At 40.1% G+C, this 14091-nt stretch overlaps 2 protein-coding genes across 3 annotated transcripts; both read right to left on the bottom strand.

Moving 5' to 3' along the window:
* Window positions 1-191: 191 nt before the first annotated feature.
* Window positions 192-8785, bottom strand: cant1a (calcium activated nucleotidase 1a). Of its 2 annotated transcripts, none has more exons than XM_030790672.1 (4): window positions 8713-8785; window positions 2322-2984; window positions 1806-2009; window positions 192-1434 (listed from the first exon to the last, which is right to left on the bottom strand). In XM_030790672.1, the coding sequence occupies exons 2-4, from the start codon at window positions 2959-2961 to the stop codon at window positions 1064-1066; spliced, it is 1215 nt and encodes a 404-aa protein (XP_030646532.1). In that variant the 5' UTR covers window positions 2962-2984; window positions 8713-8785; the 3' UTR covers window positions 192-1063. The 2 variants fall into 2 exon arrangements, with proteins under 2 accessions (XP_030646532.1, XP_030646531.1); XM_030790671.1 differs by lacking the exon at window positions 8713-8785 and adding an exon at window positions 6930-7044.
* Window positions 8786-11164: 2379 nt separating this feature from the next.
* syngr2a (synaptogyrin 2a) lies at window positions 11165-13446 on the bottom strand. Its single transcript, XM_030790324.1, has 4 exons — window positions 13251-13446; window positions 12059-12296; window positions 11655-11785; window positions 11165-11495 (listed from the first exon to the last, which is right to left on the bottom strand). Exons 1-4 carry the CDS (start codon window positions 13347-13349, stop codon window positions 11286-11288), a joined length of 678 nt encoding a protein of 225 aa, XP_030646184.1. The 5' UTR covers window positions 13350-13446; the 3' UTR covers window positions 11165-11285.
* Window positions 13447-14091: the final 645 nt, after the last annotated feature.

Genomic DNA, 14091 nt, shown 5'->3' on the forward strand with positions numbered 1-14091 from the left:
TCAGAGAAAACTGGATGGGGCTGCTCCAGAGTCTTGCGCAAGATGTAACATGTAACAGGGAAAGGGTGAGGGTTTTGAAGAAAAATTTATTTGCTTTCGTATCACTTATCGATTGTTCAAGTTTACATTTGAAACCTCTGTTTATCCTTGGCCTTGTTTGTCAGGCAGCAGAACTGACCACCCCAATGAAATGAAAGTGAGAATGAGGACTTTATTGAGTAAAGAAGAACTACCAGACAAATATGAAACTTGACATCAAGAGTGAGCCATCATCCCAAAAACAAGTGTGTATGCACATTTCTCTTCAGATAACTGTCCAAAAAATGGTTTGATTTGTTTTCTCTACCGCATAAATGTATTGAGACCAACTATAAATAGGTACAATGCCATAAAAAAGAATGGAGTTAAAATCATTAACAAATTTAATTTAATTTGTGGTATTAAAACACTGGCCATTTTTTAATCAGAAAAAGCTAAGTGTCCGGGAGCAGACAACAATCAGAGGAGACATGCGAAATGACATGAGTTTTAGAAAACGGCTGCATGAAAATTTGAAATTGCTCAGAATAAAGTTAACGCAGGTTCAAAAATGACTAAAACAGCTGTGACTATGACAGCTGTGTTTTATGGTTTCTTGTTCTCACACAATCAATACATTCACAATGCAGTCAGTGCAATACTGGCATGAGACCATACCAGGTCACAGTTGTGGATGCTTCATTAAAAAAAAAAAATAAAAAAATAGGAGACAAAGGACACAAAGGCTGGGTTCTTCAAGTGAGCTCTGGGCACAGTTTGGTTTCATACAGATTAAGAGCAGAACAGTGTGTTTATTTCTTTAGGCTAAACCAAAGGCATAATTCAATTCTACTGGCTTCAGGAATCATGGAGCTTAAAAGTATCAATATGATCACAAACCAGATAGGACCAGTGTCAGTCCTTCATGCTCCTTCAGCCTAGAGAGACTTGAATGCCCACATCTAGGTCTGAAAATCAAGAACAGCCTGAAGAAAAAACAAAACAAAACAATTGATTTCAATGTCTCTGGTTCATTACTTTGACACTATATGAATTCAAGTCCCTCGTACTTCACGTCACCAATCTTGGTTTCTGGAAGCAGAATTCGCCCATCCAAGGTAAACGCCAGGATATAGGTGGCTATCTTGCCTGCATCTTCTTCTGACTTCAGAGCTACGATGATCTGGTCGTCCGTGTTTGGGATGAACTTGAAAGAGGAGAAGCCATGGGTGGGGTTCAGGTCACCCACCCGACTTGTCACAATGTCCTTGAAGTCCGGAGAACAGCTGAGGATGATGTTGGTGGCGCGCCGTTCATCTGCTGTCTCTTCGTAGCGCTCTTTGCTGGCACGACGCGGCAGGAAAAACCAGCGCTGTAGAGTATCGCTCCAGGCCGCTGATTCATGGATGAGGTAGCCTGTGTGGAGCCACGGGAAATGGAGGGATTGGAAAGAGAAAAAATATCTTTTTTTGAAACAGCATTATTGGATGGGAATCGGTAAAACATCTTGTTGCACAAATCAGCCATAATCAATCTGTCCAACTGAGCTCTGCACAATGAAGAATGCTTCAAAGAACCATAAGAACATGATGCTGAAGAAAAGTCCAATGCCGTAAGTGAATTTCAGGTGAAAAGAAACACAAAAACAAGTAAATTAGAGATAGTCACAAATTATGTTTTTTTTTAGCATCATATGAACAGGTAAAAAACTTGATACTATGGTAGAGCGTAGAAAGAGCACTAGCAGCTCCAGATTAAAATGGAAGAACTTTCTCCACTGTGCTCACCAGGGGGACTGATTCCGGCAGCAGTCCGCAAAGACTCGTATTGAGGAACCCAGTTCTGGTGTTGGACGTCTCCTCGAAAACCAACCACTTTAACCCACTCAGGATTGTTATTGACAAACTCTCCAGAGGTGGTGGTCCACTCCTTCCCCAGCCCCCCAACGTAGAGATGCTCATCCTTCACAGCAAGCCACTCAGCCTTGAATCCTGGCACAGGAGAAAGACAAAAGAAGTTCAAAGAGGACGGAAAATGTTTCAGAATGGAAAACACAGATCCTTGACATAAAGTGAAGTTCAGGGCAAATTACGCAGTCATAGGCTGTGTGCATTGTATAAACTATACTTCTTACACACACTTAGTATTTATATTGTAGTAGTCACTCCAGATGTTTCTTTCTGCTGAAAGTGAGTGAGGTCTTTTAGCTCTTATGGATGTCTCTGTGTGGATTTTCATGTATTACACTGAGAGCGGAGAAACTTGCTCATTGCAACAGCTGTGTATAAGCTGAGAATACTGACCTTTGGCCACAGTGCCATCGCCGTCTGGCAGGATGACCCACGGCACTGCCTTGGTGCCGTCAATGTGGTACACAACTCCCGTGCGGTCGTCCACACTGTACAGCTTTCCATTGAAGACTGTTAACTCAGACAGTTCCATACCCCTGCCCTTCTCAGCCAGGTGGCTTTCCAGCACCACTCTCTCCCGGTCCCACTCCACAGCCACCGTATCCCCACTTTCAGACACCAGAAGGTAGCCCTTCTGCATGTAACTGAACCACGTCTTTTTCTTCTCGTTGTGTGAGTTTGTGTCCAGGTCGGCTATGACTCCTATCCGATAGCGCGTTCCTTGTGAGGTGCGCTCCGGTGGACTGAGAGGGTACGTATCATTGTAGTGTTCTTCCCCCGCTAATTCGGCCTGCTCGAACCTCCAGCTGTGTTTGCCACTGGGTCGGGACCGAGAAGACCCCAATTGCATGTAGATAAAGAGCAGCACGACCAACGTGGTGGTCACCACCACAATGGCTTTCCACTTGATGCGGAAGCGCGGGTCTGTGGTGTTAGTCATGGAGGCCAACATTGGGAGCCCTCCGACAGAGATACGCAAAGAGTTCATGGGTTCATTCTTCTCCAGACGGGCATAGCCTGAAGAAACAGGCATGGAGGAGGTAGCGGCAGAGCGACCTAGAATGATAAAATGAGTAAATCGGTTACAGAGCTTACAACACCAGATATAGGCTTTTATATAGTGTCTGCTTACATCTTTACCCTCCTTTGACCATCTTTACTTCGGAACACATAAAAGAGCGGAGTACAACTAAAAATAATACGTTGCACGAAGTGTTTCATGTTATCCCTCTGTTTATAAATGTTCCCTCTATATAAACCATTACAGTAGTTCATTTCCATATCTGCAGCTGAGAATGAAAAATCAAACTACTTTTACAGGCTTAACTGCTTCTTTGCAAGCACAAAAAAAAATGTACCAGTAACAATGCAGTGCCACCCCCACAGACTGCAAGACCATACATTTCCTTACTGCAGTCTGATTGCCATCAGAGTAAGCCAAGAATATTTTAATTAATATTTTAACTCTCCAAAAAAAAAACTTCATCAAAGTTTCAAAAATAAAACGTTTTTTTCTCCCCTGACAACAGACAATGTGGAAAACATGACACAGAACATCCATTTTTCATATTTTCAAACTCTGAGTCAAAGTGCTACATTTCAAAACCATTTCAGACCCATTTAAAAATACCTGTGAGTTACCTACAGAAAACAAGTTCCCAAACATGAAGTTGCCAGAACACAGAAAAGATTCACCACAGGTAAGAGTTTAAGGAGCAGGATCCAAAGACAGGTACGTTTGTCAGTAACCTGGAAGAAGGTGTAGTGTTGACGTGGTGGAAAGGAGTGGCTTATAGCACCTCTAAGCTCCACACAGGGAGGTATAATGTGAACAGGTAAATCAGGAAATACTGATCTATTACATCTCATGAGTGAGAAAGTCCTCACACACTCAATCATACTTAGGGGCAATTTAGTGTTCAATTCACCTAACCTGCATGTCTTTGGACTGTGGGAGAACATGCAAACTCCACACAGAAAGGACCCTGGCTGCCCGGCCGGGAATTGAACCCGAGACCTTCTTGCTGTGAGGTGACAGTGCTACCCACTGCGCCACCATGCCGCCCTGCTACTGTAACTAACAAAAACAAAATCTAATATTCATAGTCAAACAATGAAAGAAACAAAAATGTGGTAGCCTGTTTTTTATATGTCAGTTTTCAACGTGCTGTATTTGTATTTCACGCAAGAGACGATCAGGCCAACACAGAAATTCACTGGAGTAAGTGCCTATTTGTAATAAAGAACAGATTCATTAATATAACTTTTTGACCTGCTTTAAAGTTGACTTCAAAAATATCACCTTATTTCAATAGCTATTTATCTATTATATGAACTCGCAAGACCATAGAGTTATAATACTGTCTTTAACATTGAGTAACACCAGTTCCTTGTTATGCACACTTAGGATAACTGAATAAGTTGAAGTTGACTGAGTTCAGATGTAAGACAGAGGACACTGGTGTATTTCATAATTGCAGTATATGTATTAAAGAACAACCATGCTGTCTCCCTAACTCGGACAGTTTTCTTGGCATAGGCTCATTAACAGAATGGCAAAAATATAGGCCACCAAAAATGATAACCACCACCACAGTATTATCACAACATGTTCTATATCAGTATATATACATTCAGGTATTAACCATTCATCTCCTTCAATTGTCTTCCCTTTATATTTACACACACAAACACACACACACACACACACACACACATTTTGCATATGCTTCCTCTGATTATACTAGGCATGGGCATGTTCTTCATTCAATGACTCTTAACACAATTAAAGTTTGTCATCAAAGCATTCACAGCTATACCGCAATAATATATAGAAGCATGCTCATACTAAAAATGATCACATAATTCACATTAAAAGGCCACAAACGTGAAAGAGTGATCAATTCAACATGTTTTGTGTTATAACTGTCTATTGTATATTTCCCTGTGTAGTGTAGTGATTAAAGGTATGAACTGATTGAAAGCACAGAATGACTCTTTAGAAGATCAGTGGTCAGTGACATTATTAATGTAAACCTCAAGCAGGGGCCTTAGTGAAGAACAAATCATGCCTCTCCTGTTGGCCTTGCAACTAGTTGCTCAGACCATCAAAGAGGAGCCAGAAACGCTGAAGTTTTTTCACGATGATAAAAACGAAAAATTACGTCAATTAAAAATAATCATACAACTTACTTCACAGCTTTTCTTTTTTGTGTGTACATTCAAGTTTTGGGTGCAGCAAACTACTTTTACAGGCTTAACTGCTTCTTTGCAAGCACAAAACAAAATGTACCAGTTACAATGCAGTGTCACCCCCACAGACTGCAAGACCATATGTTTCCTTACTGCAGTCTGATTTGCCATCAGAGTAAGCTAAGAATATTTAAGTAATATTTTAATTGTTCACAAAAATCTTGCTCATTTTTCTTTATCAAAGTTTCAAGAATAAAACGTTTTTCACCCCCTGACAACAGGCAATGTGGAAAACGCGACATAGAATACACATGTCTCATATTTTCAAACTGTGCTTAACTCACGGTGCTATATTTCAAAATCATCTCAGACCCATTGAAAAATATCTGTGAGTTACCTACAGAAAACAAGTTCCCAAACATGAAGTTGCCAGAACACAGAATAGATTCACCACAGGTAAGAGTTTAAGGAGCAGGATCCAAAGACAGGTACTTTGTCAGTAACCTGGAAGCAGGTGTAGTGTTGACGTGGTGGAAAGGAGTGGCTTATAGCTCCTCTAAGCTCCACACAGGGAGGTATAATGTGAACAGGTAAATCAGGAAATACTGAAAGTACCAAGCATAGACCAGAGAAGACTCGAGAATTCACCTCTGATCTATTACATCTCACACAGTCTGCTATGAGTGAGAAAGTCCTCACAATTTTGGCTCCCAGTCTGGCTAAAACATTCCTAACTACTGCAACGAACAAAAACAAAATTTAAAATTCACAGTCAAACAATAAAAGAAACAAAAATGCGGTAGCCTGTTTTTTATGTGTAGGTGACCGTAGAGTTATAATACTGTCTTTAACATTGAGTAACACCAGTTCCTTGTTATGCACACTTAAGATAACTGAATAAGTTGAAGTCGACTGAGCTCAGATGTAAGACAGAGGACACTGGTGTATTTCATAATTGCAGTATATGCATTAAAGAACAGCCATGCTGTCTCCCTGACTCGGACAGTTTTCTTGCCATAGGCTCATTAACAGAATGGCAAAGATATAGGCCACCAAAAATGACAACCACTACCACAGTATTATCACAATATGTTCTATATCAGTATATATACATTCAGGTATTAACCATTCATCTCCTTCAGTTGTCTTCCCTTTATATTTACACACACAAACACACATTTTGCATATGCTTCCTCTGATTATACCAGGCATGGGCATGTTCTTCATTCAATGACTCTTAACACAATTAAAGTTTGTCATCAAAGCATTCACAGCTATACTGCAATAATATATAGAAGCATACTCAGAATGACTCTTATCAATGGTCATTTATATGTTTTAACTGCAGATAACACTGTTCACCAATCTGGAATTTCATTGAACTGAACCATTTCCCGCAACTCGTATTTTAAATCCTACAGACTGGTGCCAACTCATATTCAGATTCCACGAACTGAATTGGAATTGGGTCAGTTTGTATTCAAATACAGATCTGACCCAAACCTTTATCTACAAACACAACTGAGGAGCACCTTTGGATAAAATCCTTCCGGAGCAGAAACCAGTTGCTCAGACCATCAAAGAGGAGCCAGAAATGCTTAGGTTTATTCACAATGATAAAAACGAAAAATTACGTCAACAAAAAATGATCATACAACTTACTTCACAGCTTTTCTATTTTGTATGTACATTCAAGTTTTGGGCCCAGCTTTTGAGTTGAACTTTTTTACAGTGCAACCACTACAAACTCAACAAACTGAAACCAAAGGCCTTTGGTCGACTCTCTTCACATAAAAACAAACTGTTTACCTTTCTTCCTCTTCCTTGTTGACTTCTGACCAACTGTCATCTTACTCCTTTACATAAGAAACACAGGCCTGTTTCTCTACCAGACCATTTAGTGCAAAGCTTTAGTCTTCTGTGAGCCAAAATCATGCTTTACAGCAGTGACTAAGGGGGATAAGAGCTCCTGTGAACTTTACCTACACTAGGAAGCTTACAATTGATTAACTGTAGGTCCAAAGGGTCGCTAGCTCTACAACCTTAACAGCTTCTCGTGTTCTTTTTTTCATGCTGTCCCAACAAACGATGAAAAATGAATGAACACAAAAAAAAAAGTTAACTTCACCATCTGTGAGTGTTAGCAAAAGCAGAATTGCTTTGAGGTATTCCTTTTCAGACTTATGCTAATGCAGGTGAAACTGTCACTCCCCTTTAGGGAATGAGTTCGTGGAATGATTGTCAAGTTACCAAGCTTCCATTAAGATAAACGACATGATGCTGCAATAAAGCGAAAAACTGTAGGTGTGTGCTCAGAGGAATGCACTGCGTACTACAGAATCCACAGAAACAGAATTCCACCTCTCATGTAGAACACAGAGTATAAAGAATGGTCATCATGGAACTGATGAACATGACGTCGAAATGATGTGAAATCACTTTATTTTAAAGGACAAAATCCATACCAATGAGATTATGGAGACTACAGAGGCATAATCTTTAAAAACACAGCTTAGAGATAAGGTGTAGGGACATGAGAACATACGAAACATTTATTGACTAAAAAAAACTTCAAAGATCTCACTGAACTGCTTTACCTTGAGGCCTAGATAAAAAGCCATCCTAAACTGGAGGGTCAATAGGGCAAGTAGTAGTGTCTGTTGGGTAATGAAGTTAGTACATTCCAGTGCCCTGGGGCCACTGCTCATGAATAAAGGTGGCTCATAAAATAAGGTCTTTTTATACTTAGATATTAGTGACAATACTTGAAACCTCTGGACAAAAATGAACCATTTTGACCCCTAAAACCAATTTTCTGTCACAGACCTGACGACTAATAAAAAAACATGTTAATTTCGGTTATCTCCTTAAATGTCCTGAAACATGCCAATCACTCCGTGAATCACACCATTAACATAGAGCCTACCAAAGCGAGAATGTGTACTATCACTTACTCCTATATGGCATCCCTGAGTTGAAGCATCGAGTTTCAGGCACCCGCTGTCTAAACCGATGCCACATACAGATAAGATCATGCACGCTAAGAGGGAAGTGTCTTCATACATAGTTATCTGATCTACGATTGATCAACTAATGCTGAAATCAACTAGCCACTGCACAGCATTAGTCTTCACAGAATCTTGTTTTAGCTACAGGACGTACTGTATAACCCTTCAAATTAGGTCTGGACAAATGTATCCTTTGACATGAGTACGATGCTGCCAAAATTCTCTTGCTTCTGGAGTGGTGACGTGTGTTCTTCCCCAGCTAATAGCGAAATGATTTTGTAGGGATGCTGAGGGTGGCTAGAAAAGTAAACTACTGTACACTGAAACACTGGACAGCTCAAAGTACCGACATGTTCCGATTAACATAAAACGACAAGCTTAATTAAATGTCACTGAGCAATTCAGCATTCTTATCTGATCGTATCTGACAGAGAATATAAGGCAATCATGATCATGTGGCCTCTATTAAACAGTCGAACACCCCTTAGCTAGATAGATTACATTAGAATCACAGTTCAGGCTCGCTGTACCACATGACACGGCAGGGTTATGTTACAGCTAAGGTACATTCAATCAATACTTACGTAAGAGCCAAAGACCGAGCTAATCCAGAGTCATCATAATGAATGTATTAGGTCTCCATCATTTGCTTTCAATCACCCAGATAGCAAACGTACATATGCAGCCAGTAGCGTACTTCCTCATTCTGAACGCCAACTTCTCTGCTCCTGTGTCAGTTTCTTATGGCAGTCATATCTGCGTACGTTTTGCGCATTTTCCCTGCTACAGGAAGCGACTGGAGAGCATAGAATCGAGTCGAGATTTTTTCGTATAACTTCATTGAACAGACGACCAACCTTAACCCAACCCTGTGCCACAAGCTTAGAAAATATACTAGTTACAAGCATCAAAAACAATGAAGTGTACACTACTGTTACGTCAACTGCCTTTGCTTTGCCATTCTGGAGTTACACTACCTGGAGGGTGCATTGGCCACAATAACCCGTAGTGTCTTGGTACCTGAATAACTTCTTGTAACATTGCACCTTCTGATGTGGGTCGTACCGTTAAGGGTCCAGCTCGCAACAGATAACAGGGCATAGAGTAAAGGGCATGTTGGAGTTTGGTACAAGAAGTCATGTATCTCTATTGTTAAGGAAGGATGTTTAGGAAGAAAACAAGAGTAGAAAGTTTGGACATTCTTTTGTTCATCGTGGTCTGCTCAGAGAAGACAATGATATGGTGGAGCTGAACATAAACTGTCTAAAAATCAAAATAAAATATCTTAACAACGAAACAGTCTTTAATTAACTAAAAATGGAGCGTTACAATGACGAGGGTGCAATGAAAATAAGTTATCGAGGAAGATTCCTGTTTTTTTGTACATCTGATTGACAACATGCTCATCAAACTGATTGAGAAGCTTTATTTTGTGAAATACCCTACTAGCGGTGCATAATATGTCTTCAATTGTTTTTTAGAATACCAACAAAAAAATAATGACACTACTGTCATAAAAATGAAAGCAGTTTATAGGCATTTATTGTTGAATTCTGATTAAACAGGTTTCCATTTGGCAAAAGTCTTGAAGTAAGCAAAAACACGCACACCAAATATGTGGAAGTGCCTGTTGTTTCAGTAAAATGCAGAAGTTATCTTTTGGGAAGACAAATTACTAAGGCGTGACATGAGGAAAGAAGCTTCATTACAATCAAACTTGCTTTAGCCCACTGCTAGAACATCTCATTTTCAATGCAGACTTCCATTCAGTGTAGTTGATAACCAACATGTCCTCTTGGCTGGCAGAGACGAAAAGACCTTGTAAAATCTGACATGTTGCTGTATTTTTTTTTTTGTTTTTGTCTTCAACAAAAAAGGAATGAAAATAGATAAATTGAACCCAATCACTTTGGCTTTTCAATATTTACAAATGCTGCATTTGGCAAAAATTGCTGTCTACAAACAAGTATATTTAAAGGCACTTTGCAGGTTCTTTGGAGGATGCAAAACCAAAACAAGCAGTTACTTCACACGCATTCTAGATATGTGTCAGACAACCAGAGGTAGAAGTCCTACAAATAACTTCACTTGGCTTGGTTGTACAGAACAATACACTTTTTTTTCAAAGATATACGCAATTTTACAATAAAATCGTTTGAAGTTTTTGCATCGCATCGAACAGCTGAGTACCTTTAAGAAAAGTTGAATAAAATATAGATAAATGAAAAGGACACAAGGCACATCCAGTGCAAAGACAGCTCACTGACTTCAGTGATAAAGTGAAGTTGAAGCACTTGATTACAGTAGTTTACATCTTTCAAAATGGTTTACATCAAGCTTAGGTGGTTTCATTACAGTAAGATCAATTTTTTTCCAGCAAAGGTGAAATTTTTGGCAATATACTTAAGGCAAAGAGGATCTTTGCAAAGATGATCCTTTACTTAACATTTAAAAAGAGGTTGCTCTGTATATCTGTATACTATCAGTTTTTATGTTAGATGTATTTAAACACTGTAACAGAGGAACAATTTATTCTTTGCTCCTGTCTTTGAATCACTCTGTATGTATATGGTGCATTTTCTGCCTACAGACAAATACACCTGAGGCTAGAGTGCCATCCATTAACGTTAACTTACTAACAACACTGTGCTTTAAATTTCAACTGCAGCATTTGGCATTTACACAGAACATCACTTTAATTTTCAATCTTTGCAAAGAGTCTCCATACTTAGCTTTTCCCAGTAAATGACCTGATGGTTATATATTTTAAAATCAACTAACTTCAGTGGTAAAAGTATTGCTGCAGAACTTATTATACTTTTGGGTTTGTGCTTAAATCAAGATTATGACAAAACAAAATATGACAAACACATTAATGGGGGCATTGAACAAGAATATTCATCATCTGAACATGAAATTACACAGTTAGTGTAAGCACTCCAACTGCCAGTCACAGGCTCAAGCCTTAATTTAAAATGTCATAGAAAGAAAGAACCCCCCCCCCCCCCCCCCCCCACACACACACACACACACACACACACACACATACACATACACACGATGGAGTGCAAGAGCCAAAATCCACACTGATGAGCCTTCGGGATAAATGTCTGACCAACCTTGATCAGATCAGATCAGATCACCTGATCTTAGTCTCTCAGTACGCTGGAGGCTGGTAACCTCCCTCTCCAGAATATCCAGAATTTGGGGTGAAAGGGGACTGTTGGTAGCCCTCTGGAGGCCCACTTGTATAGGGATGGGTAGGAGGGTATGGAGTGGTGTGGTCATTAGCTGGATCTGTGTAGCCCAGGTCTATGTCACCCACACCTTGGCGGAATCGTTTAAAGGCAAACAGGGTCAGTAGTGCCTATGGGTGGGGAAAAAAAAAAAATCACAGCGCTATAAATATTAACACCCAAACCAATATTTTTGGTGAGGTTCAGTATTATTTTGTGTGAAAAATTGTGTTTCATAGAAAAATGAACACGTTTGATGGTGAGGTGTGAGAGACGGAAATGAAGCTCACCCAAGTGATAACTGAGAAGAATGAAAAAGCCACAACTGCCCTGGCAGCACTTGCTATCACGTCCGTGCCTGTGTGAGACCACTGATTGGCCAAGAAGCAGAAACAGATAAACCACATGAACGTCCATGCTCCTGTTACGGGAAAGAAAAAAAAAACAAAAAACATTAGAGCCTAAAGGGATCGAAAAGGCCACACCACTGAACATCTGAGGAGAGAGATCCATGAAGAGGATCCCTGCACTGGTCTTAATATAAAGGGCAACGATGATTTTTGAGTCTGTGATGAGCACCGTATATCCTCTTAGAAAAAGAAATGTCATAAGTGCATGCTTGTTAACTATAATGAGGGGCTGTGACTCTAGGCCAAATGCATGCAATAAATCAATGACAAATAGCCAACCTTACCAGATACGACAAGGTCACCAATGACGATGTTTTTCCTGTCCCTGGCACTGCTGATGTGTGGAAAGTAAGCATCCAGCACAGTAAAGACAACGCATGCCAGGAAAGCAATAATTCCTGTGCCAACTCCAAAAGTGCAGGCACTGTCGTTCTTATTGAACATGCATGTGGTTTCACCTGAGACTGATGGGTTGACATAGCCCTCCCCGGTGATTGTTGCAAAAACCACGATAGCACAAAGCTGGGGAAGAAAAAGTGTTTTGTGAAAAAAGAAACAGTAATCAGTGATCACCATACCGATAATATTGCGTGATATCGTTTGTAAGTAGCACGCACAGGCAGCCTAAAAGGCCTAATAAACGTTGGTGATTTATAAGTCACGTGATTTCTAAGGTCGACCTGTCGATATCGTCAATTTCGTAAACTGAAATGCCCTCCCTTGAGATAATTTCGGAAAGGCCTTGGATTCAGTAACAGGTAACACGATATCGCGTCTTCTGAGACAGCATGAATGCATCACAACTGAATTTCCCATTCTGAAGAAGTCTCTCTGGTTGGGCAAAACGTTTTGATTTGCATTTGGTTCGGTTATCTGACAAACTTTTTTACCATTTGACTGAATATGCAAATACAACGTAGCGAACTAAACGATGGGCAATTCCATCCTCAGCATGTTCTCAGCTAATTGACGAAGCTGTTTTACACAACAGGCTTAACTTATATATACTACACTTTTAACGACCCAGGTGAACCAGTCTCCTAAATATGTCAACTGTTCGTTCTACAAAGGGACAGCAGATTAAGTTAATATTCTTGGCAGTTGTTAACTTAGCTTATGAGAGACCCAGTACCAGCATGAAAACGGGGAAAGGTTAAGCATAACTAAATAGCTTGTGTACTCCTGCGTCACGAGGGAGTACTGTTAGCAAGCTGAACAAGTTTCGTCAGGAGCCTTCCCTACTAGCTTACATATCTAATGAGCAAAATGGCTACCAAAGAGAACCCACAACTTTCAGTACTTCTGGAAACTTCCACCATCTCCAACAAAATGACACGCCCCAGTACTGTGTAAAACAAAAGTATTTCGGCTAAACGACCACGTTAACTGAAGTTTTATTTGTGTTCCTCAGCTGATAAGGCAGGACTAAGCGGCTAGGCATTCTTGCTCTACAGTGATGACTTCCAACATACTTACCCAGCTCAATACGCGCACTATAGTTTGAGGTTGCTTTACAAAGCTCACAAAGTCAAAAGTACCTCCGGCCAAAGAGGCCCCATATACATTAGTCGCCATTGCACTAGCTTGTTTTCCGCAACGTAAATCTACTTTCGAACGTTGCAAGAACGAGAAAAGTTCGTTGGATGATCTCTCGAATCAGGATGTCCAGTTTGTTTTCACTTATTTCCTGAAAGTGAATGAACCGCCCTCTTGAGGGAAGTACACGTCAGACCATGCAGCCAGTGCAGCTGGAATACTATCCAGGTTTAATTGTAGGCTTTCCAGGGTCTCGAAGGGGCAGGCCAGTACAGGGGTTATCTATAAATTTTCTGTAATTTCACACTGGCTTTTAACATTTCAGTACTTTCAAAGTACCTCTGAATTTGTAGATGGGTGCACTAATCCTGACATCTTGAAATTCACTGAACTCTTGATAGAAATATTACTAATGTGGTTACGTTTATGACAGTATGTGTTGTATGCACAGGTATTGTTGTGCAAGGATTCCCGTACATTCACGTAACTAACTGCATTTTTACAGTGTAATCTATTATTTCACACAAGCTGTGAATGGAGAGGTACCTCCACACCTTTAACACACACCACTGTGCACAAAAGGTGGGTCCTGTTCTGCTGGCTACTTACCAAGTTATTCATTTGTGCAATAATTAACCTAAAATGTATCGTTTACTTTAATGAAGTAGCACACATGCGCAAGTTCCCTTTACTCTGCTGGACTGCAGCAATCACATAGTTACTGCAAAGTGGCGGTTTTATGATAGTCATCATTACACACTTATTTCACAATAATGATTTT

The sequence above is a fragment of the Chanos chanos genome, chromosome 13 (assembly GCF_902362185.1).
Source record: "Chanos chanos chromosome 13, fChaCha1.1, whole genome shotgun sequence".
Classification (NCBI taxonomy): Eukaryota; Metazoa; Chordata; class Actinopteri; order Gonorynchiformes; family Chanidae; genus Chanos; species Chanos chanos.